General features: G+C 38.9%; 1 protein-coding gene across 3 annotated transcripts in view; it reads right to left on the reverse strand.

Annotated features, from left to right (window-relative positions):
• Positions 1 to 15,055: 15,055 nt before the first annotated feature.
• The window catches only part of CDC16 (cell division cycle 16), a 41,416-nt gene continuing 33,358 nt past the window's right edge, over positions 15,056 to 23,113 (reverse strand). The window contains exons 18-20 of one of the 3 annotated variants that reach the window (XR_009181104.2): positions 20,138 to 20,437; positions 18,319 to 20,054; positions 15,056 to 18,081 (exon numbers count right to left, since the gene is read on the reverse strand). Coding sequence is in view for 2 of the 3 variants with exons in the window: in XM_071208754.1 (XP_071064855.1) it covers positions 20,178 to 20,437 (260 nt within the window). In the remaining variant the exon portion in view is untranslated. Of the gene's footprint in view, positions 20,438 to 23,113 lie in introns of all 3 variants that reach the window. The other 2 variants (XM_071208754.1, XM_058278335.1) reach the window with 2 other exon arrangements.

Consider the following 23,113-nt stretch of genomic DNA (forward strand, 5'->3'; position numbering starts at 1 on the left):
GTGGCCAGGGTCAAAAAGTGCAGAAGGTGATGGTGCAGCCTATCAACCTCATCTTCAGATATTTGCAAAATAGATCCCGGATTCAGGTGTGGCTCTATGAGCAAGTAAATATGTGGATAGAGGGGTGTATTACTGGTTTTGATGAATACATGAACCTTGTATTAGATGATGCGGAAGAGATTCTAAAACAGTCAAGAAAACAACTCGGTTGGATCATGCTAAAAGGAGATAATACTACTCTGCTACACAGTGTTTCCAACTAGAAATGGAGTGACAAGTTGTTGAGAAGTCAATACATTTTTTTTAGGTGTCAGTTGTTGGAAGTATAGTTCTAAAACAATTGTTCAAAAATTTTTTGATTACCCTTATATTATTACCATACCACAGTATATGCTGTGGGGTGGTTTTTATTTAAAAAAAAAACTCAAAAACTAGAGAATGTGAAAGTGAGGTATTAAGAAATTAAGACTGGCACATAACTAGAAGTAAGTCCAAGGCTTCTTAATTTATTCTTTGTGGCAGTTTGACATTATTTTATTAATCCCAAAAGAGAAAGGTTATGTTTCTAAACTAATCTGCAATTCTGGGTGTGACACCCTTTGATTGCATTAAATGCAGTGAAGGGCCTTCGTTTGGAATACTGGTTAAGATTGATTTAGGGCTTTTGATTGGGCAATGTACGTCACTGGGCGTGACTTAGCTTGAGTGCCTGCCCCCTAGCTGGGTCTGCTATAAAGGGACACTCTGACAGATGCAGTTAGATACAACACTGTCATTTTTGATCCTGCCATGTTACAGAACAGAGAAGGCTCAAACACAGCTGAGGCCTCAGGGAGAGATGAGCCACTTTGCCCCATAGCTTGCAACTGAAATCTGGAAGAAAGCAGAGCTGCTGAGTCTGAGAGAGAACGCGGAGAGGGGAAGGAGAGACTAGGCAGATTATCACCCACCATCTTGCTTTAACCCAAGGCTGCTGGCTTTGGTGAGAATGCACCTCTTATGGTACCTTAAGCTGGACTTTTCATATCCTTGGAATTGTAAACTTTATCCCAAATAAATCCCCTTTATAAAAGCCAACACATTTTCTGGTACACTGCATCAGCACCCCTTTGGCAAACTAAACATTACTTTATCTTTTAGCCACTACCTATGAATACACTTGATGTGACACTTCAAATGGGCCAAAATACTCATAAGGTAGCTCCAAAATGGAGTTCTCTACAAAGGGGGCAGGAACTATTGTCAATATTTCAGAAAGTCTAAGGGCATCTTACTAGAAAAACACATGAAAAATTTGCACAGGTTAGGCCAATTATTTCTTTCCTTTCATCTCAACTAATTATAGAAAGACTAGTTATACTGATCAAAATCTCTGATTGCCTGATAAAAAGTGGGGAAATGTGGTTGGCAGACAAAATCTTTTAATATATAATGATAGTGGGCAGTAGGGGCAGAATAATAAAAATGTGTGACTGATGGTGAAAAATTGTGGAAACAATTCCTTTTAAAATTTGGAATGTTTCATTGGTCTTTAAATCAGAACATATATTTTGAATATCTTTTTTAAAAACTGCTCTCAACCTATTTTCAGGTCTTCTTTAATTTCTAATTCTTATTCAGATTAAACAATCATCTAACTTAGTATTTAAGTTTCTAGACTGGGTAAAAAGGAATTCTGAACCTTAAACTTCCAGTCTACCAAAAATTCTTATTGAAGCAATCTTTTTTTTTTTTTAAATATTTATGTATTTAAGCCCCCCATCCCATTGTTTTGTGTTCACTGTCTGATGTGTTCATTTGCTGTGTGTTCTGCGTCTGCTTGTCTTCTCTTTAAGTGGCACTGAGAACTGATCCTGGGACCTTCTGGGGTGGGAGAGGCGCTCTATCTCATGCCATCTCAGCTCCCTGGTCTGCTGCATCTCTTATTGTCTCTCCTGTGTCTTTTTGTTGCCTCATCTTGCTGTGCTAGCTCTCCATGTAGGCCAGCACTCCTGCGCTGGTCAGGTTGCTGTGTGGGTCTGCTTGCCTTCACCAGAAGGCCCCAGGAATTGAGCCCAATAGCTTGAGTCATATTCGCTTCCTATTGAAGCAATCTTGATCCAAAGGAATTCCCTTCTACTGAGTCAATAAAACAAAAAAATTATCAAATGGAAAAAGTACTGTCCCTGTTTCTCATTAGGCCTGATCATGCACAATGCCTTATGAGATTTCTTGTGTTTATATAAAGTTATGGCTTCAGCTGTGCACTCTGCTTAGAATGCTTTGTCCACCTTTCTGAAGCCCTCTCAGACCAACCTGACCCTCCCTCAGCCAAAGGGAGAGGCCCTTCATTTCAGCTCCCACAGCCTCTTTTTTTAAAATTATTTTTATTCTCTCCCCTTCCCTCCATCCCCTCCCCCCCAGTTGTCTGTTCTGTGTGTCCATTTTGCTGTGTGTTCTTTGTCCGCTTCTGTTGTTGTCAGCAGCATCTTGCTGTGTCAGTTCTCCACGTGTGCAGCGCCATTCCTGGGCAGGCTGCACTTTCTTTCGCGCTGGGCGGCTCTCCTTACAGGGTGCACTCCTTGCGCGTGGGGCTCCCCTACGCAGGAGACAGCCCTGCGTGGCAGGGCACTCCTTGCACGCATCAGCATTGCGCGTGGGCCAGCTGTACACGGGTCAAGGAGGCCCGGGGTTTGAACCACAGACCTCCCATGTGGTAGACAGACGCCCTATCCATTGGGCCAAGTCCGCTTCCCTCCCACAGCCTCTTGAGCACAACTCTATTTCCCTGTTTTCTATATTGTATGCTAAGGGTTGAGGTAACCCTCACTCCAAACTGTTATTTCACTGAGAGCAGGATCTGTGTCTTTATGCAAGTCTATTGCCAGAGTGGCCTGTATTTGGCACCTAACAAAGTCACATCTTGACTGGAACACTCCAATGAACCATAGGCTCTTTCATTGCAAGTATCATGCTATATTTCTTTATCTTTTTCACATAGCTTAGCCCATTTTTTTTCCTTCAAAATTTCTGCAGCATATTCCCCAAATTGATGCATAGATTCAGCATAATATAAGAACACCATCTTTTTTTTGGGGGGGGGGGCTGAAATTGACAAGCTAGCCCTAAAATTCATATGGAAATACAAGGAACCCAGAATAGCCAAACCAATCCTGACAAAATTAAGTAGGGAGGCTCACCCATCTTGATTTCAAAACTTACTACAAAATTACATGAATCACAACAGTGTGCTACTGGTTTAAGGCTAGATTTATAGATCAATAGATTATTCAGAATTGCGAGTCTAGAAATAAACCCTCACATTTATGGTCAACTGATTTTTTACAAGGGTGCCAATACAATTTGATCGGAGGAGGAAGAATCTTTTTAACATGCTGGAACAATTGGATCTCCCTATGCAAAAGAATAAAGGTAGAACCCTACCACGGCAGTTTGGTATTATTTATGAATTCTCAAAATAAATATTGGATTATGTCTGTAAATTGGTCTGTTCTTCTCGGTACATTAGATTGTACTGGATTCAGAGGTTTCACTCTTGATTAAATTATGATTAAGGCTTTGATTGGGCCCCATCAGTAGGACATTGAGCCCCACCTTCTTGGTGGGCAGGGACTCACAGAGAAAATGACAAGGCAGAGTAGTTGGAGTTTTGCTAATACTGGAGCCCCCAGAAGTAAACACACAGAGAAGCAGATACCTGAGGAAGGAGAGAAGGCAGAGGCCCCAAGAAGAAAGAGAGCCTGACAGTCTATAGCTGACCTTATAGAGAGAACAGAGCAGCTGAGCCCGGAGAGGAACAAGTACCAGGAAAGATAAGATTTATCCTAGCCTACAGCTGATATTGCAAGAAGTTGGGACCACGGAGCCTTAAGAGGAAGACAAAGCCTGAACCCTTGCATATATCGGCAGCCATTCTGCTCCAACATGTGGCAACAGACTTTGGTGAAGGAAGTAACTTACACTTTATGGCCTGGTAACTGTAAACTTCTACCCCAAATAAATACCCTTTATAAAAGCCAACAGATTTCTGGTATTTTGCATCAGCACCCCTTTAGCTGACTAATACACCTACCTTACCCTAACATAAAAATGAACTCAAAATGGACCAGAGACCTAAAAGTAAGATTTGAAACTACAAAACTCTTACAAGAAAATGTGGGAATCATGGGAGGCCCGCGGTTCAAGCCCCGGGCCTCCTTGGCCCGTGTGGAGCTGGCCCATGCGCAGTGCTGATGCGCGCAAGGAGTGCCGCGCCATGCAGGGTGTCCCCCGCGTAGGGGAGCCCCACACGCAAGGAGTGCACCCATAAGGAGAGCCGCCCAGCGCGAAGGAGGGAGCAGCCTGCCGAGGAATGGTGCCGCCCACACTTCCAGTGCCGCTGACGACAACAGAAGCGGACAAAGAAACAAGAAACAAGACGCAGCAAAAAGACACAGAAAACAGACAACCGGGGGAGGGGAGGGGAATTAAATAAATAAAAATAAATAAATCTTTAAAAAAAAAAAATGTGGGAATAACTCTTTACAATCTTGGACTTGGCATCATTTCTTAGATACAATACCAAGAGAACAAGCAACCAAAGAAAAAAATAGATACACTGTACACCATCAAGCAAGTAAAAAGACAACCCACAGAATGGGATAAAACATTTGAAAATCATATATCTGATAAACGACTGGCATCTAGGATATATAAAGAACTATGGCAATTCAATAATAAAAAGACAACCCAATTAAAGAATGGGAAAAGGATCTGAACAGAATTCTCCAAAGACACACAAATGGAAAAGTGAAAGGAAAACCAACAGAATGGAAGAAAATATTTGGAAACCATGTATCTGATAAAGGTTTAATATTCAGAATATATAAAGAACTCTTAGAGCTCAATAATAAAAAGACAACCCAATTAAGAAATGGGTTAAGAACTTGGACAGATATTTCAGAAAATAGACAAATGGCCAATAAGCACATGAAAAGGTGATCTACATCATTTAGTCTTTAGGGAAATAAGAATCAAAGCCACAATGAGATACCACATTATACCCATTAGGATATCTATAACTGAGAGACAGTAACAAGTATTTGCAAGAATGTGAAGCAATTGGAACCCTCAAACAGTGCTGATGGAAATGTAAAATGGTATAGTTACTGTGGGAAACCATCTGGCAGTTCCTCAAAAAGTTAAACAGACATAGAATATGACCCAGCAATTCCATGAGAACTGAAAACATTGTCCACATGAAAACTTGTACATGAATGTTCATAAGAGCCAAAAGTGGAAACAGCCCCAATGTCCATCAACTGATGAATGGATAAATAAAATGTAGCCTAGCCATACAATAGATTATCTGGCCATGCAAATCACCATATATGATTCCATTTATATAAGATGTACAAAATAGGCCAATCCATAGAGACCAAAAGTAGATTGGTGGTTGCCTAGTACTGTAGGTTCAGGTAGGGGATAATGGGAAATGCTAATGGGTATTCGTTTCCTTTCGGTGGGATGAAAATGTCCTAAAATTAATGTAGTGATGGCTGCACAACTCTGTGATTGTATTAAAAACTACTGAGGACTTCCGGCAAGATGGTGGCTGAGTGAGCTTGCCTTGCCGTCTCTCCTGGGAAGAGGCAGCTGGGCACCGCTGGAGGTTCTCCGGGACCAGGCTTTTTCAGGATTTTTTCAGGGCAGGAAGTGTCTGGACATCGATTTGGTGGGAAGGTAACGGAAAGGACTGGTCTATAAGATATAATTTGGGACTTTTCAGGAGGGGGAGGCAAGATGGCGGCTGAGTGAACTTCCCGGTTACTAGCTCCTGGGGGGAATCGGCTGGGAGGCGTTGGAGACTCTTTGGGACCGGCTGTTTCGGGATTCTTCCTGGTCCGGAGGTGTCTGGACATCGATTTGGAGGGAAGGTAACAGAGAGGATCCATCTGTGAAATATACACGGAGATCCCAGCTACGTGTGGAGGACTCCCTCCTTGGGTAGGCGGAGCTGAGGCAGCTAGCACCGCGGCGGGTGGCGGGCGGGAGAGCCGAGCCGCGCTGCGCCGCGGCGGCGGGCGGTGGGCGGGGAAGCCGAGTCCGGCCGAGCCCGGCTGAGCCGCAGCGGGCGGGGGGGCCGAGCCCAGCCACGCCGCGCCGGGCGGGCCGAGCTCAGCCAAGCCCAGCTGAGCCGCGGCGGGTGGCGGGCGGGGGACCGGAGCCCAGCTGAGCCCAGCCGAGCCTGGCGGCGGGGTTTCTGTTCTTTGCTTTTTTGTTTTGTTTTTTTTAATTTTATTTTTATTTTTTATTTTTTGTTGTTCTTGTTGTTCTTGTTGTTCTTTTTTTTTTTTTTAATCCTCTCTTTCTTGTCCCCAATATTCTTCTTATACTATTTTACCTTAACAATACAATAGGTCCTACAGGAAATACCTCACATTTGCTGGGTTTCCTCACCCTCCACTGCCTCATTTCTCTGTGAATAGATTTAGCCTATCTACACTATCCCCTTTCCCCTACAACTTGATATCCTCCACCATCTGCTATCTCTCCTATATTCCATCTCCCTTTCTTTGATCCACAAAGTGTCTAACTCTGAATTTCTAATACCTTTGTTTAGTTTTCCATCTGGTATTCGTCCCTGAAACTATTACCTTTCTTTTCTCTTTCCCTCTCTCACGAAAACAATAGCCTCTTAGTACGTACCACATTCCTCCCATATTCAGTCGTCTACCTCATTATAGGTACTTTCCTACTACTATAACTCTACACAATTTACATGATCTAACCTCCATCCTCCGAGAACTCATATTGTTGCTTTGTAAACATATATCACTAATACTACTTCACACTTTTTCCTTCCTTACACAATTGACTTTCCCCAGCACTAATACTTTCCTTTAAAGTGAGCTTAACTAGCAATAAGAAATTGGAATAAGAAGAACAAAGTGACAAAGAGAAGATATAACACTTACGCAAAAACAACAGCTAATTAATCTCCAAGACTAGACAAAGAAGCTAAGGAACTGATTAAACCCGTCAAGAAAAAATGTTGACAAGACAGCAACAAAAATCTACAAACCAAACCAGTAATCAGGAAAACATGGCTGAATCCAATCAACAAACTAAAAATCAGGAAGGGGGGCAGGACTTCGCACAAGCAATGAAAGATCTCAGAACATTTATCACCGACAAATTTGATGAAGTAATGAAAGAGGTTAACAGCGTGAAGACAACACTCGGAGGAGAAATTGCAGACATGCGCAAAAAAATAACAGATATGATGGAAATGAACACCACAATTCAAGAAATCAAAAATACACTTGCAGCAAATATCAGCAGACTAGAAGAGGCAGAGCAGAGAATTAGTGATGTGGAAGACAGTGCATTGGAAATCAAACAGATAGTAGAAGTGGTCAATAAAAAGGTAGAAAAAATCCAGATAGGACTTAGGGACCTGAATGATAATGCAAAACGCTCAAACATACGTATTATAGGCATTCCAGAAGGAGAAGAGAAGGGAAAGGGGTCAGAAGGAGTGTTGCAGGAAATAATGAATGAAAACTTCCCAAATCTACTGAAAGAGACAGATGTACATATCCAAGAAGCACAGCGCACTCCACTGGTCATAAACCCCAACAGGCCCACCCCAAGACATATACTTGTCAAATTATCCAATGCTCAAGACAAAGAAAAAATTCTAAAAGCAGCAAGAGAAAAGAAAACCATCACATACAAGGGAAACTCCATAAGATTAAGTGCTGATTTCTCATCTGAAACGATGGAGGCAAGAAGGCAGTGGTATGATATAGTCAAGGTACTAAAGGAAAAAAATCTCCAACCAAGAATACTCTATCCAGCTAAACTAGCATTCAAAAATGATGGAGAGTTCAAAATATTCACAGATAAACAGAAACTGAAAGAGTATATCAACAAGAAACCTCCCCTTCAAGAAATTCTTAAGGGAATTCTGCAGGAAGAAAGGAAAAAACAGGACAGTCAGAGATGGAGGAGAGTGTAAAAGCAACAAGAAAGACAAAAATAGAAGGGGAAAATAAAATAATACAAACAAAATATAACAAACACAAATCCAACCAAAATATGGCTACCATAAATAACTCTCTAAACGTAATAACACTGAATGTCAACGGATTAAACTCACCTATCAAAAGATTCAGACTGGGACACTGGATAAGGAAATACGACCCATCTATATGCTGCCTACAAGAGACACATCTTAGACCCAGAGACTCATGGAGGTTGAAAGTGAATGGCTGGAAAACAATCATACAAGCAAACAACAACCAAAAAAAGGCAGGAGTAGCTATATTAATATCAAACAAAATAGACTTTAAATGCGAAAAAATTGTGAGAGACAAAGAAGGATACTATATTTTAGTGAAAGGGACAATTTGTCAAGAAGATCGAACAATCATAAATATTTATGCTCCTAACAAGGGCGCCTCTAAATATGTGAGGCAAACGCTGGAAAAACTAAGTGAAAGAATAGATGCATCTACAATTATAGTGGGGGATTTTAATACACCACTATCAACTCTGGACAGAACATCTCAAAAGAGAATCACTAAAGAAACAAAACATTTGAACAGTATATTAGAAGAGCTGGATCTAATAGACATATATAGATCATTACACCCAAACACAGCAGGATATACATTTTTCTCAAGCACACATGGAACATTCTCCAAGATTGACCATATGCTAGGCCACAAAGAAAGGCTTAATGAATTCAGAAAGATCGAAATCATACAAAACAATATCTCTGACCACAGTGGAGTGAAGCTGGAAATTTGCAAGGGACAGAGACCCAGACTTCACACGACAATTTGGAAATTAAACAGCACACTCTTAGAAAAACAGTGGGTCAAAGAGGAAATCTCAAAAGAAATCAATGACTACCTTGAAACAAATGATAATGATAACACAACATACCAAAATTTATGGGATGCAGCAAAAGCGGTACTGAGAGGGAAATTTATAGCCATAAATTCATATATCAAAAAAGAAGAAAGAGCAGAAATTGAAGAATTAACTGCACATTTGAAGGAATTAGAAAAACAACAACAAAGTAACCCAACAGGAAGAAGAAGGAAGGAAATAACAAAGATAAGAGCAGAACTAAATGAAATAGAAAATAAGAAAGCACTTGAAAAAATAAACAAGACCAAGAGCTGTTTTTTTTGAGAAGATCAACAAAATTGACAAACTTTTAGCGAGACTAACAAAGAAAAAAAGAGAAAAGATGCAAATACACAAAATAAGAAATGAGAAAGGTGATATCACCACTGACCCCACAGAAATAAAGACTATCATAAGAGGATACTTTGAAAAACTATATTCCAACAAAAATGACAATTTAGAGGAAATGGACAAATTCCTAGAAATACATAAGCAGCCCATACTGACGAAAGAAGAAATTGATGATCTTAACAAACCAATCACAAGCAAAGAGATAGAATCAGTCATTAAAAATCTCCCAACTAAGAAGAGCCCAGGGCCAGACGGCTTCACAGGTGAATTCTACAAAACATTCCGGAAAGAACTAACACCAATCCTGTTGAAACTATTCCAAAAAATCGAAACAGAAGGAACACTGCCTAATTCCTTCTATGATGCCAACATTACCCTAGTACCAAAGCCAAACAAAGACACCACAAGAAAGGAAAATTACAGACCAATTTCTCTAATGAACCTAGACGCAAAAATACTTAACAAAATACTTGCTAATCGTATTCAACAACACATTAAACGAATTATACACCATGACCAAGTGGGATTTATCCCAGGTATGCAAGGATGGTTCAACATAAGAAAATCAATCAATGTAATACACCATATAAACAGATTGAGAGAAAAAAACCACATGATTATATCTATAGATGCAGAAAAGGCATTTGACAAAATACAGCACCCCTTCCTGATAAAAACACTCCAAAAGATCGGAATACAAGGAAACTTTTTGAACATGATAAAGAGTATATATGAAAAACCTAAAGCCAACATTGTTTACAATGGCGAAGTCCTGAAATCCTTCCCTCTAAAATCAGGAACAAGACAAGGATGCCCATTGTCTCCGCTCCTATTTAACATTGTCTTGGAAGTACTGGCTCGAGCACTGAGACAAGAACCAGATATAAAAGGCATTCAAATTGGAAGGGAAGAAGTCAAAATTTCATTATTTGCAGATGACATGATCCTATATATAGAAAACCCTGAGAGATCTTCAACAAAGCTCCTAGAACTCATAAATGAGTTTAGCAAAGTCGCAGGTTATAAGATCAATGCGCAAAAATCAGTAGCATTTCTATACACCAATAATGAGCAAGATCAGGAGGAAATCAAGAAACAAATACCATTCACAATAGTAAATAAAAAAATCAAATACTTAGGAATAAATTTAACTAAAGAGGTAAAAAACTTATACATCGAGAACTATACAAGATTGTTCAAGGAAATCAAAGAAGACCTAAATAAATGAAAGAATATTCCCTGTTCATGGATAGGAAGACTGAATATTATTAAGATGTCTATCCTACCAAAACTGATCTACACATTCAATGCAATCCCAATAAAAATCAACACAGCCTTCTTTAAGGAACTAGAAAAACTAACTATGAAATTTATTTGGAATAAAAAGAGGCCCCGAATAGCCAAAGACATATTGAAAAAGAAAAACGAAATAGGAGGAATCACACTTCCTGACTTCAAAACATACTACAAAGCTACAGTAGTGAAAACAGCATGGTACTGGCATAAGGAGAGACACACAGACCAATGGAATCGAATTGAAAGTTCAGATATAGAACCTCATGTATATAGCCATATAATATTCGATAAAGCCACCAAACCCTCTCAACTGGGAGAGAATGGCCTATTCAACAAATGGTGCCTGGAGAACTGGATAGCCATATGTAGAAGAATGAAAGAGGATTACCATCTCACACCTTATACAAAGATCAACTCTAGATGGATCAAAGACCTAAATATAAGAGCCAAGACCATAAAGACCTTAGAAAGCAGTGTAGGGAAACATCTACAGGACCTTGTAATAGGAAATGGCTTCATGAATATCACACCAAAAGCACGAGCAGCAAAAGAACAAATAGATAAATGGGACTACCTCAAAATTAAAGCCTTCTGCACCTCAAAGGAGTTTGTCAAGAAAGTAAAAAGGGAACCCACACAATGGGAGAAAATATTTGGCAACCATATATCTGATAAGAGACTTATAACTTACATATATAAAGAACTCATATATCTCGAAAACAAAAAGATAAACAACCCATTTAAAAAATGGGAAAAAGATTTAAACAGACACTTCTCCAAAGAAGAAATACAAATGGCTAAAAAGCACATGAAAAAATGCTCCAAATCCCTAGCTATCAGGGAAATGCAAATCAAAACTACAATGAGATACCATCTTACTCCCATAAGATTGGCAGCCATGAAAAAAACAGTAGAATACAAATGCTGGAGAGGATGTGAAGAAAGGGGAACACTCATCCATTGCTGGTGGGAATGCAGAAGGATCCAACCATTCTGGAGGACAGTTTGGCAGTTTCTCAAAAAATTATCCATAGATTTGCCATATGACCCAGCAATACCACTGCTGGGTATATACCCATCAGATCTGAAAACAAGGACACAAACCGATATATGTACACCAATGTTCATAGCAGCATTGTTCACCATCGCCAAAAGTTGGAATCAATCCAAAAGTCCATCAACAGATGAGTGGATCAATAAAATGTGGTATATACACACAATGGAATACTACTCAGCTGTAAGAACCAATACACTACAATCGCACGTGATAACATGGATAAACCTTGAGAATCTTATGTTAAGTGAAGCAACCCAGGCATTGAAGGACAAATACTATATGACCTCAATGATATGAAATAAGTTAACTGCCTCAGAGAGCTAGAGTCTGGAAAAGTGGCTTACTGGAAATCGGGGGGTGGAGGAAGGATGTGAGTTAATGTCTGTAGGGGTGGAATCTGTGATGAGCTGGGGGTAAGTATGAGCACAAAGAAGGGACATAATGGGGGCAAGGGGTTACCTTCGGGTGGGGTTTTCTGGGTTTGAGGGGGGCTGGGGATGGGAAGAGGGGTAATATGGTCCAAGAAATAGGTGGGAGGGAGGGGCAACATACAAACATGGGAGAGTGCCAGAAGTTCGTTGAGAACTAAATGTTGAGTAAAACGTATCAAAGTATAAATAGGAGGGTCACCTGGTTAGGATGCTCAGGGGGTATGGTCTGATGCGGGACGGACTCCGGAGGGAATAGCTGAAGGCTCATTTTGCCAAGGTGGGTTCTACCATTGGGTGGGGTGGACCCATATCCTGGGGAAGACTAATGCCGTCGAATAGAGAGAACTGTATCTCTCGTGAGAAAGGACGGCTCCCAGGGCATTAGATTGGCAGGCGTTGTGGGCCCTAAGGGGAGGGGAATATGGACGTGCAATGGATAGAACAAAGGTAAATAAGGGGGCAAAAGAGGAGTTATGTGAGAGTACACGAGGATGAATATAAAACAGCTAATATTACACCAAAAACATATAGGGGACGACAGACTAATAATGAAAACCATAAGACAAAACATAGGATAACTAAAAAATTTAGAAAACTGTACAACCTAAAGTATGGACCACATAGTAAGCACAAATGTTACCTTGTTTGAAAACTATAGTTTTGGAATCTGTACATCAGTTTCAGGAAATATGATATGAATAAGTTAAAAGATTATTGCTGTGGAAGGGAAAAGGTTTTAAGGTGGATCTGGGGAAATACTGTATATTGTATATATGAATTTTGGTGATCTAAGACTCTTCTGAAGCTGACATTATGTTGGGATTCACTTTACGGGAAGTTTTGGATCACAGAGTGGTTCAACAATGGCAGCGGAGGAATACTGATATGGGATGTTATTGACAGGATATATATGGTTGACAGGGAGTTATACAGGGCATATGCCCAGGGTATATGGTAATGTCTATATATACTCATAGTGGAAACAATTAAAAACAACAGCTGGGGGGGTACTGGGCTCCTGGCCGGGGGGTCACTGTTGTGGGCCCTGGGAGAGCAGCGGCAATCCTCCAGGTGCAACGGCAAGAACCAGGAAGGAAGGAGGGCCCAACAGTGGGCTCTTGATACTAATGGCTACACTTTTGAGCCTATGCACCTGCAATAAGAACAAGGCCTAGAGTAGCATTGTGCCTGGGGGTTTCCTCCTGACAGCCTTCATGTTACTCAAATGTGGCCACTCTCACAGCCAAACTCAGCGTGTAGATGTGATGCATTCCCCCCAGCGTGTGACACGACACCCGGGGATGAGCCTCCCTGGCACCGAGGGATCACTACCACATACCAGCTGAAGAAGCAACTAGAAAATGACCTTGAATTAAAGATTCAATGCGGAACAGCAGAATATACCTGTCTACATATAATAACATGACTTCGGGAGGCTGTTTGACCTAATGTAAGGGGGAAATGGAAAGGAGAAATGAGATTATAAGGCTGTGAGTCTCTAAAAAAGAGTCTGGAGGTTGTCAGAAGGAATACCCCTATGTACAACTGAACAGAGTCTAAGAGACAGATAAGGTAGATACAACCCCAGGTATTGGTTCTTTTGAGGGATAAAGAGACCCACGGGTTCTATGGTCATGGCAGAAGGGGTTCACTGCCATGACAGATGGCCCTTCTTTGGAGCTGGTGTTTCTGCGTGATGGAAATGGACTCAGAGGGGATCTCTTTTCACAAGACTTGCATGCTACTTTATTGGAATTGTAGTTGGTGCTGAGTTTAAGATATATGTAGGGGATTTGAATCTCTGGACTGATAATATGACACCCAGGCCCAGAGCCTCAACAGACTTCAGCTCCTACACTTTGACTTATTGGACTTACTCCACTCAGCTAACATGGAGTTGAAGAAGGTCAACCACCACAACATGGAGCCTAGAGTGTCTACAACTAGAAGCGGGTAGAGTGCATCCAGTACCCATGTGGAATCTAAGCCCTCACTTGACATAGGTGTGCAATGGACACAACCAATCCAATGTCCACAGAGGAAATGTGAAATGGGTGTGGGAACGGTAGCCATGGGGGCTGCTGGGTGTGCGGAACGGGAGGAAGAGATGAGATGTGGAGGCGTTTTCGGGACGTGGAGTTGTCCTGGATAGTGCTTCACGGACAATTACGGGACACTGTAGATCCCCCCAGGGCCCACTGGATGGAACGTGAGAGAGTCTGGGCTATGATGTGGACCAATGACTATGGGGTGCAGTGATGCTCAGAGATGAACTTACCAGGTGCAATGGATGTATCACGATGATGGGAGAGAGTGTTGCTGTGGGGGGAGTGGGGGGCGGGGGCGGTGGGGTTGAATGGGACCTCATATATTTTTTTAAATGTAATTAAAAAATAATAATAATAAATAAATATTTTAAAAAGAAAAAAAAAACTACTGAATTATATACTTTAAATTGGTGAATGTGTGGTATGTGAATTATATCTCAATAAAGCTATTACAAAAAAAGATTTCTCTCATTTGCTAAAAATTAAGAGTTCTCTGGCTAGAGAACTACAAATAAGTTAATAGCGCTGCAATGTTCAAATGTTTATGTTTCAGTTTTTAAATAATGGCTTTTTTCCCATTGAATAAATTCAAGTTGTTATTCAACAGGAAACAGTAATTAGAATTACATGGAAACAGACTATAACACATACAGAAGTGATCAGACTTATATAGTTTCTCCCTAAAATGAAAAATTTCAGAAAAAACTTAAATCTCATTTCTTTTCCAGAATAGTAAGGATGTATTCTTGAAAATCTAGCCAGCAAAATACCCAAATATCTTTTCCCCAAATAGCTACCACTGTCAGTTTTTAAGACCCCACTGATTCTTCACTTCCTATTACTCACAAATAAGGCTGAGAAATGATTTCACAAAAATCACCAAATTTCAGAATTCAGATTTGCTAATGAAATTATTCTTTAGCTAAAACTTAAATGAATTTTAAGATATAGTGAATAAAACACACTTATAAAACAGTTTATGCATGACTTTATTTGAAAAAATAAGCGTACCACACAAAAAAATCTAGCTTCTTACACATTACCCAGCCTTTGAAACGTTTTGTTTTACATATGCACGGGACTTTGTATCAAAACAAAGTAGAATTAAATCTCCAAATGTCCCAGAGAATGTAGTAGGTAACTTCAGTTTTGCTTAAATATGAATAGTATTCTTTTCCTTCTATACATAAATGTGGCCCCAGGGAAAGGCTTTCCTAAGAAAGGCTATGTTTTACATGGTAGCCCTAATTAATTGGACATGACAGCAACTTGGAGAAACTGGTGACCATAACAACACTTCCCCTTAAGTTTTCCTTTGCAGATGACAGCACAGCTGCTCTATAGCTGGCAGGGACACTCTTAGGAAACTATGCATCATGACAAGGTGTACTGAACTGAGTAATTACAGAAATAATACTTGGCAGTACAATTAAACATTTCCTCTTCTTTATACTCACTGAAACCATAAACATTGGTGCAAACACTTGCTAAACTGAATGCAGCTGAGTCAAATTTCCTGAAGCTTTTGCCTTTGCTGTCTTTCATGTCACTATAGTAATGGCTCACTTAGCAGGAGTTCACTTTCCAGAAACCTCAAATATAACAGATGATCAATAAGGAAACAAAATGAAAAAATAACCTTTGCGGGGGCAAAATAAATGTGAGAAAACTCTGCAATTTATTAGAATACCTTTGTTTGAATTATTTTTAAAAGATATTTAATGTTCAATGCAGTAACTGATGTTCACTGTGATGAGGCAGTGTGGGGATTAGTTCTACCACCTCAGCAAGGGCATGGTTAAATGATTTATTAAAGCTCATCTGTTCTTGCTTCAAGGCAAAAATAGCTCTGTCCTTGCTTATCTCTGCACAAGCTTATTGCTTGAAGTTTGAAAATAACTTCTTGTATCTCTGCTGCTAGATAGGATGTGAGCCCAAGGACAAGATTTCTTATTCCAAGACAAAACATCCTTGAGAAATGTAACTTTAACCACAGCCGCTGGCCGAATCCAAAAATACATGATATATAAGCAAGAGAAATAAACCAGATGGGGCCTTCCCTGCATACGAGTTTTGGTGTGTGAGTCTTTCATTCCTGTGGCAGCAGAGTAATTTCAAGTCTAAACTAAGCTGAGACAAAAGAACAGGGCTTGGATACTAGTGCTGCCACCTGCTGGCTGTGCGATAATGGGCAAGTTACACAATGGCTTTAGCTTCCTCATCTGTACAGCTGGGGTAATAAAAGACCTATTAGAGTTAGTGCCTGGAACTGTGTCTGGCATAATGGGCCCACAAGCAAGGAAATCTATTTTCATTCTGCTGAAGAAGGCAGAAATATGTGGAATACGTTTTAGAAAGGTTGAGATGAAAAGTATTGGTGTTCAAGTGTTTCCAGTGCCTGAAAATTTATATACTGTACCTTACTTGCCAATGATACTGTGGATAAATGTCTTAAAATAACAACACAGTATTTCTTCTATGAAAAAGTAGAATAATGTGTCTTCTAAATTAGGATGAGGAAAGCATTAAAGGAACGATTTTCAATGAATAAAGCATAAATCCTAGCTCCTTTTTAGGACAAAAAAAGGATGTTTTTATTTTAGTTTTGGGTCTACCTTCAAGAAAATCTGAGTTCACATATTCAAGTGAAGTAGCAGGTATATTAATTCAGCACAGCCAAAAGAGATTTAGCTTCTCTTCCTTAACGTAATACAAAACAAAAACTTTCATAAGATCTTCATAATCATTATGCCAATAAAGCCCCAAATTAAGTTTTATGGACTTCAGGAAATTTTTATAATCAAGTTATTTCTTGCATTAGTTCTTTTTAAGTTCTCTACTCAACTTTCTATTTTCCCCCAATTCCACTGCCACCAATCTAATCCAAGCCAACATATCTTATTGACATTAGCTTACTAGATCTAATTCTTTCCCCTTCAAACCTATTCTTTAGGACAGCCAGAATAATCATTTCAAACATAGATAACATAGATAATTTCACTTTTTTATGGAAATCCTCAACAATCCACTGTCTGCCACTGCTCAGTCTGCTTTAGCCACTGGATTGTTCCACTCCCTTGGGAATACCATTTGTTGGTCCTACCTACCCACCCCTTTCCCCGGAATCAAACACTCCTATTCTTTATATTTTAGCAGAGATCAAACATCACCTTTCCCAGAAAAGCTTTGACCACTCTCATCCTCCCCATAGTGTTTATAAGGACTACCTGCATAATTTCATTCTAATTAAGACATCACTGTGAATCCTAGCAATTGGCTATGAGTGGTATTTTATATCCTGACAGATTTTATATTCACATCCACTGTATACTAGTGACAGTCCATGAACATTACAAAAATGCTTTCTCTGATTATTACATTTTAATTACTTTTTATATAACTACATATATATGTAAAACAGAAGCTGCTCAGGACTATAAAAGGTAAAAAGAGAAATCTCTCACTACTGTGGTCATAGGCCAAGGCTTCAACATTCAAGAGCCTAGATTCTGATTAAGTAGCATCGTCCTTAAAAGGAAGGAAAATGCTTTATACAAATTGCTATGTTCAAAGAACTGTAAATGCAGGAAACAAAATAATTTATATGGTAATCTACAACTTGAAATAATCGTTTGAATTAAGTTTGATATATCATGCAATGTGGGAGGTTTCATTGGGTGATTTCAGATAAAACCAAGAAAATCACAGTATCAAGTGAAAATGGAAGAGAAGTTGGAAGAGGATCCATTTATACATGTCAGGTTAGAGCCAGTATTCCTTGTAGTTACCCAAGTCAGTAGATTATTTTAAAAGCTGATATATTTGGAAAAATTGTTACACACTTGAGCTGTTATGAACCACAAAGATGGAAGTTCTCTTCTTTCCTAAGATGAAGTCTTGCAGAGGAAGACTAGTAAATTACTCATCTGGGGAGGGGCATCCTACAATAATTCAGGCAAACCAAAAGGCACTGCATAACAGGCTCCGTATGCACCATCTATGGAAGAGAACATTTGTCAGGCTAATTCACATCTGGGGGAGCTGTTAAAACTCAAGATTTGTAATAAGTTTTAGCTGCTGTTTGAACAATACTGAATGCCTTAAAATTGGATCCTGAAGAAAATGCCCAGGGCATCACTCTCAATCTGAGTGTGCCAACTAAAACAACAGCTAAAGCCTCATTTTATTTGCTAAGCTGCTCAAACAATAGGAATCTATTAGCTTACAAACTTACAGTTCTGAGGTTGAGAAAACTGCCCAAATCAAGGCATCATCAAGCAATGCTTTCTTCCCAAAGATCAGGTGCCAGCAAATCCTTGGCTCTTCTGCCACAGGGCAAGGGATATGGCAATTGCCTGCTGGGCTCTCCCTTCTCTTCAGGGCTTCATTGTTTTCAGTTTCTTGCTTCCCTGGCTTTCTCTCTGTATTCATCCAGTTTTCAAGAGACTCCAGTAAGATTAAGACCCACCCTGGCACACAACTTAACTGGAGAAACCTCATGAAAACCTACTTACAATAGGTTTACACCAAAAGGAATGGATTAGCTTTAAGAACATAATTTTCTGGGGTACGTAGTTTCAAACTACCACACTATTTCTTAATGGAAGAAATGAGGCTTACTGAAGAACAATTCTTAGAGCAATATAGGGTTTGCCCCAACTCACCTTCCAGAAGCCAATAATAAGCTATCCAAAGTGATTTAAACTGATTTTCAGAAACATCCACCTACAAATCACTGAATCAAATAAAGAACAATTCTTCATTAAGAGAAACAGTTTCTTGGGTTAAACATTCTTTTCCATTCTAAAATGAGAGACGTGAGGGGAAAAAACTTGCCAATTTTTAAATGTTTAATGAGCTAAAGTACCTGATTAATAACTCTCTTACAGTTTCACTTATGAATCACAGTAAGATACTGTCTTTTGCTACTTTTAGTGAAGATGTAAAAAATGTTTAAAGATTAGAGATTTAGTAAAACGGTCTTGTTAATACAAGCTTTTTAAAAAATTTCAATTTATATTTTTCATGAAGTTAAACCACTCGCCAAATTTGTAAAACTTTCTAAGAACTTTTCATTTTTGACCCTAAGAAATGGGGAATATCATTCCAATCAAGTTTTAACACAGCTGATCTCAGATGCTTCTACAAGACAGGTAGTCTAGTTAAGATGACATAGCATTACTGACAATCAGCTGCTTATTTCACATGAATTCAGTTTCAGTCTTATTACTATGTGATGAAAGTGCCAAAGATGCTAAAATGACTGAATAAAAACAGGACATCAGAGCCCATAACATTCACCAATAGTTAAAACGCTTATGACATTAATATGTGGAAGAAAAAAAAAAGGCAAAACTCAAAACTCACTAGGATACAGCAGTTAAAGACAAGAGTGGATCATTTTTAAATCTTTTATTTTATAGAACAAAATTATAATTTAGCACCAAAATCTGTTCAATTCTTTTGGCTTTTCAAATGTCTCAAAATGGCCCTACTGGGCTTACTAATAGGCTATGCTTTTGGTAGCTTAAAGACTATTATGACCTTTGGGTGTTGGAAATTAATTTTAATTAAGTACTGTAAACAATTTTATATGACTCTCAACACTTATCATAGTAAGAGCAAAAGATCTAGTTTAAAAAGATAATAAGATTAGAGGTTGCCAGAGGCTAGAGGGAGATGGAAACGGAGAGTTGTTACGTAATAGGTACAGACTGGGATGTGAAAAATTTTATGAACAGATGGTGATGGGTGTACAACACTGTGAATGTAATTAATGCCACTGAACTGCACATTTTAAAATGGTTAAAATGGCAAGTTTTGTTATATATATAGAACCACAATAAAGGGGAAAAAAGACATTATAGATGGTTTACCTTCTTTATTCCACTATGTATAACTATTTTGTTGGATCAGAAAACATCATTTGCAAAGGTGTGCTATCCAGTCTTTTAAGGCAGGTTTCTGCTCCTAAATGTAAAGACTGAGTTTGGATTCATGTTGAAAAGTAGAAAATTCTTTAAAACATGACAAGGACATGAGAAAATACCAACCTACACTATGACAAAATGGAATTTGGACCACTTTTTGGAATCATGTACTGTGGTCTGACATAGATGTCTCTAGCATCATGTCACTTTCATTCATTTCAATTTCAAAGGTGTCATTCAATGAAGGCCTGGAATCTGGAGTTTTCCTTGAGGTTTCCAGTGGTGCAAGCCCCGGTTCTTCTGCAGTCTGTTTTTCTACTTCAAATTCCCTGAAATCCCACGGAGGTGAAATAATGTTTTTTAGTGTCTTCATTGTATGTACATCAAAGTCATAACATTTTAATTTGTCTTTAATGTCTGCTCCTAAAAAGAAATACTATAATTAGAATAAAATAAGGAATTCCATCATTTATCTGCCATGTCCAACATTTTATTACACTGCCTCTCTCATTTAAGTTAATGTTCTTTTTCCCATTAAAAAATCCCAGGGGAGCAGGTGTAACACAGTGGTTGAGCTCCTGATTCCCATGAACTAAGTCCTGGGTTCAATCCCTGGTACCTCCCAAAAAACAAACAAACAAACCCCAAAAAACATTTTACCCTCTCACCCCATCTTTTTTTTTTTTTTTTCCTTTCTTTTCCATTATCAAAGGAGAGTTTGGAAGGGTTTTAGAAGCACACATAGTTTCAGCACAAGTGTGGCTCAACAGCTGAGAAAAATAGGCAACATTTTTCTCAGCTGTTACAGACAAGGGCCCTCTGTGGTATGCTTGCTGGGTATTGTCACTAATCTCATGCATACAGAAACCACAATGAAGGAAAACATCAAAATCTTAAGAAAAATGGATAAAAGACACTTTGAATAGACGTGTTAGTTTCAACCATTTCTGACTTACACAAAATGACAATTTTCTGCTGTTCAAACTAATAGCTTTCAGTAATAGATGTTTTGGCAGCTAATACCTTGTAAGCTTCTTAAAATAAAAATACTGATGAATGACACACTTGGAAATTTCCTCTGTAAGACTGTTACCTCTGTGAGAATGGGGAACATGACTGTCTTACTCATTGCATTTCCAGATCTTACTTAGCTTTAAGCACTTACTTAGCTTTACATGAATTTTGCAGTTAAGTTTCACAACTACTTCTTGAACTAACGAAGAAACTGAGACTCAGTCTTGCCCTACAGTCACTGGGCTATTGAGTAGCAGAGCTGGGATTTCATCCCAGCGTCTTTAGGATGCCAGATCCCAAGCTTCTTTTTTCATTTTATTTTTAAATTGCACTATAAAAAGACAGTAAATTCTGCTAATCTTAAGTATATAGCTGAATGAATTCTTACATACACATACATCCACATCACTACCACTTGGCCAAAACAAAGAACACATTTCCAGTACAGGTATAAGATCCCCTTGGGTCTTTTCCTAGTTGATACTACCTTTCCCAAAGCCAGAAGTAATCTTTATGCTGACTTTTCTATCACCAGCAATTAGCTTTGCTTATTACTCATCTTTCTATAAATGGAATTACTCAGTATATATTCTTTTTTTGTCAAAATCTATGAGATTCACCCATATTATTGCATGATTCAGTAGTTAGTCTTTTTAACTTGGATGTAGTATTCTATTGTATGAATGAATATACTACAATTTATTTCTCCATTCTTCCACTGGTGGGCATTTGGGTTGTTTCAAGTAAGATGCTATTATAAATAAAGTTGCTATGAACAATCTTGCAATGACCCTTGGTTAACATCATTTCTGTTGGGTATATACCTAGAGTGGAATTGCGACATCAGAAGATCAGTATGGTGGATCATTACATTAACATTCCCAAATGAATCACACCTCCCAGGACCCATGCCCTTGTATAGTCAGTTCCCTCTAATTATGTGCTTTGTTTTGATTAATAAAATGTGGAAGTAATGTTGGCAACTTCCAAGTAAGGGCTCAAGGTTTTAGATTATCTCTTAGAGCCATAAGGCCACACCACTGTGATAAAAGACATGTGGAGAGAGACCTAGCCATCCTAGCCATTCCAGCTCTCCCAGCTGAGGTCCCGGGCATGAGAATGACCACCTCAGACCATGCAGCCCTGGTCAAGTCACCTGCTCACTGCAGCCACATGTGTGAATCCAGGAGACACTGGCAAAAGAACCACCCAATCAACACACAGAACCATGGGGAAGATGACATTGTTGCTGGCTTAAGACACTACATTTTACAGTGGTTTGCTACGCAGCAACAAATAACTGATATAGTAAGCCCATACTTATTTTCAGGAGATATGCTAAACAGTTTTCCAAAGAGGTTGAACCCATGTATAAGTCCACTGCTAATAAGATATGAGAGTTCCAGTTGTTCTGTATCATTACCAATACTAGATACTACCACTGTTTTTACTGTTTAGCCAATCTGGTGGGTGTACAGTGATATATCACTATGTTTAATTTCATTTCCTGATAGGAAATTATATGAAGCATCTTCATTTGCTTGATAATGATTTGGATATCCTTTTTTGTAAAGTACCTGTTCAAGTATTTTGCCCATTTCTGGACTGGACTAACATTTTCTTATTGGTCTGTAGGAGTTTTTTATATTCCATATGCAAATTCTTTGATGAGTCTATATATTGTAACTTCTCCAGTCTACTATATGCCTTTTTGTTCTCTTAATAGTATTTTTATTTTTTTGATGAACAGCTGTTTTAAATTTTATTGAAGACCAATTTATCTTTTTTCCCCCTATTTATGGCTTTATGTCCTGTTAAAGAAGGTCCAGATCTCATGTTTTATCCTCAATGAAAACTCTTTATATTATAATCCAATTGCAACTAAATGAGTGCCCAATTACAGCAATTTCCTCTAAACTTCTTATTGCTTCCTTGCTTATCATTAAAAAAATAATTTAATGAGTTACATATCACTGTTATGCAAATATAAGGCAAATTATTGGTATTCTGCTGAAATGTAGAGATCAACATTACGCTATACCGTGCATTATAAAACATTAAGGCCAAAGTCCCTTCTTTCAAATT

The sequence above is a fragment of the Dasypus novemcinctus genome, chromosome 17, assembly GCF_030445035.2.
Source record: "Dasypus novemcinctus isolate mDasNov1 chromosome 17, mDasNov1.1.hap2, whole genome shotgun sequence".
In the NCBI taxonomy this organism is placed as follows: domain Eukaryota; kingdom Metazoa; phylum Chordata; class Mammalia; order Cingulata; family Dasypodidae; genus Dasypus; species Dasypus novemcinctus.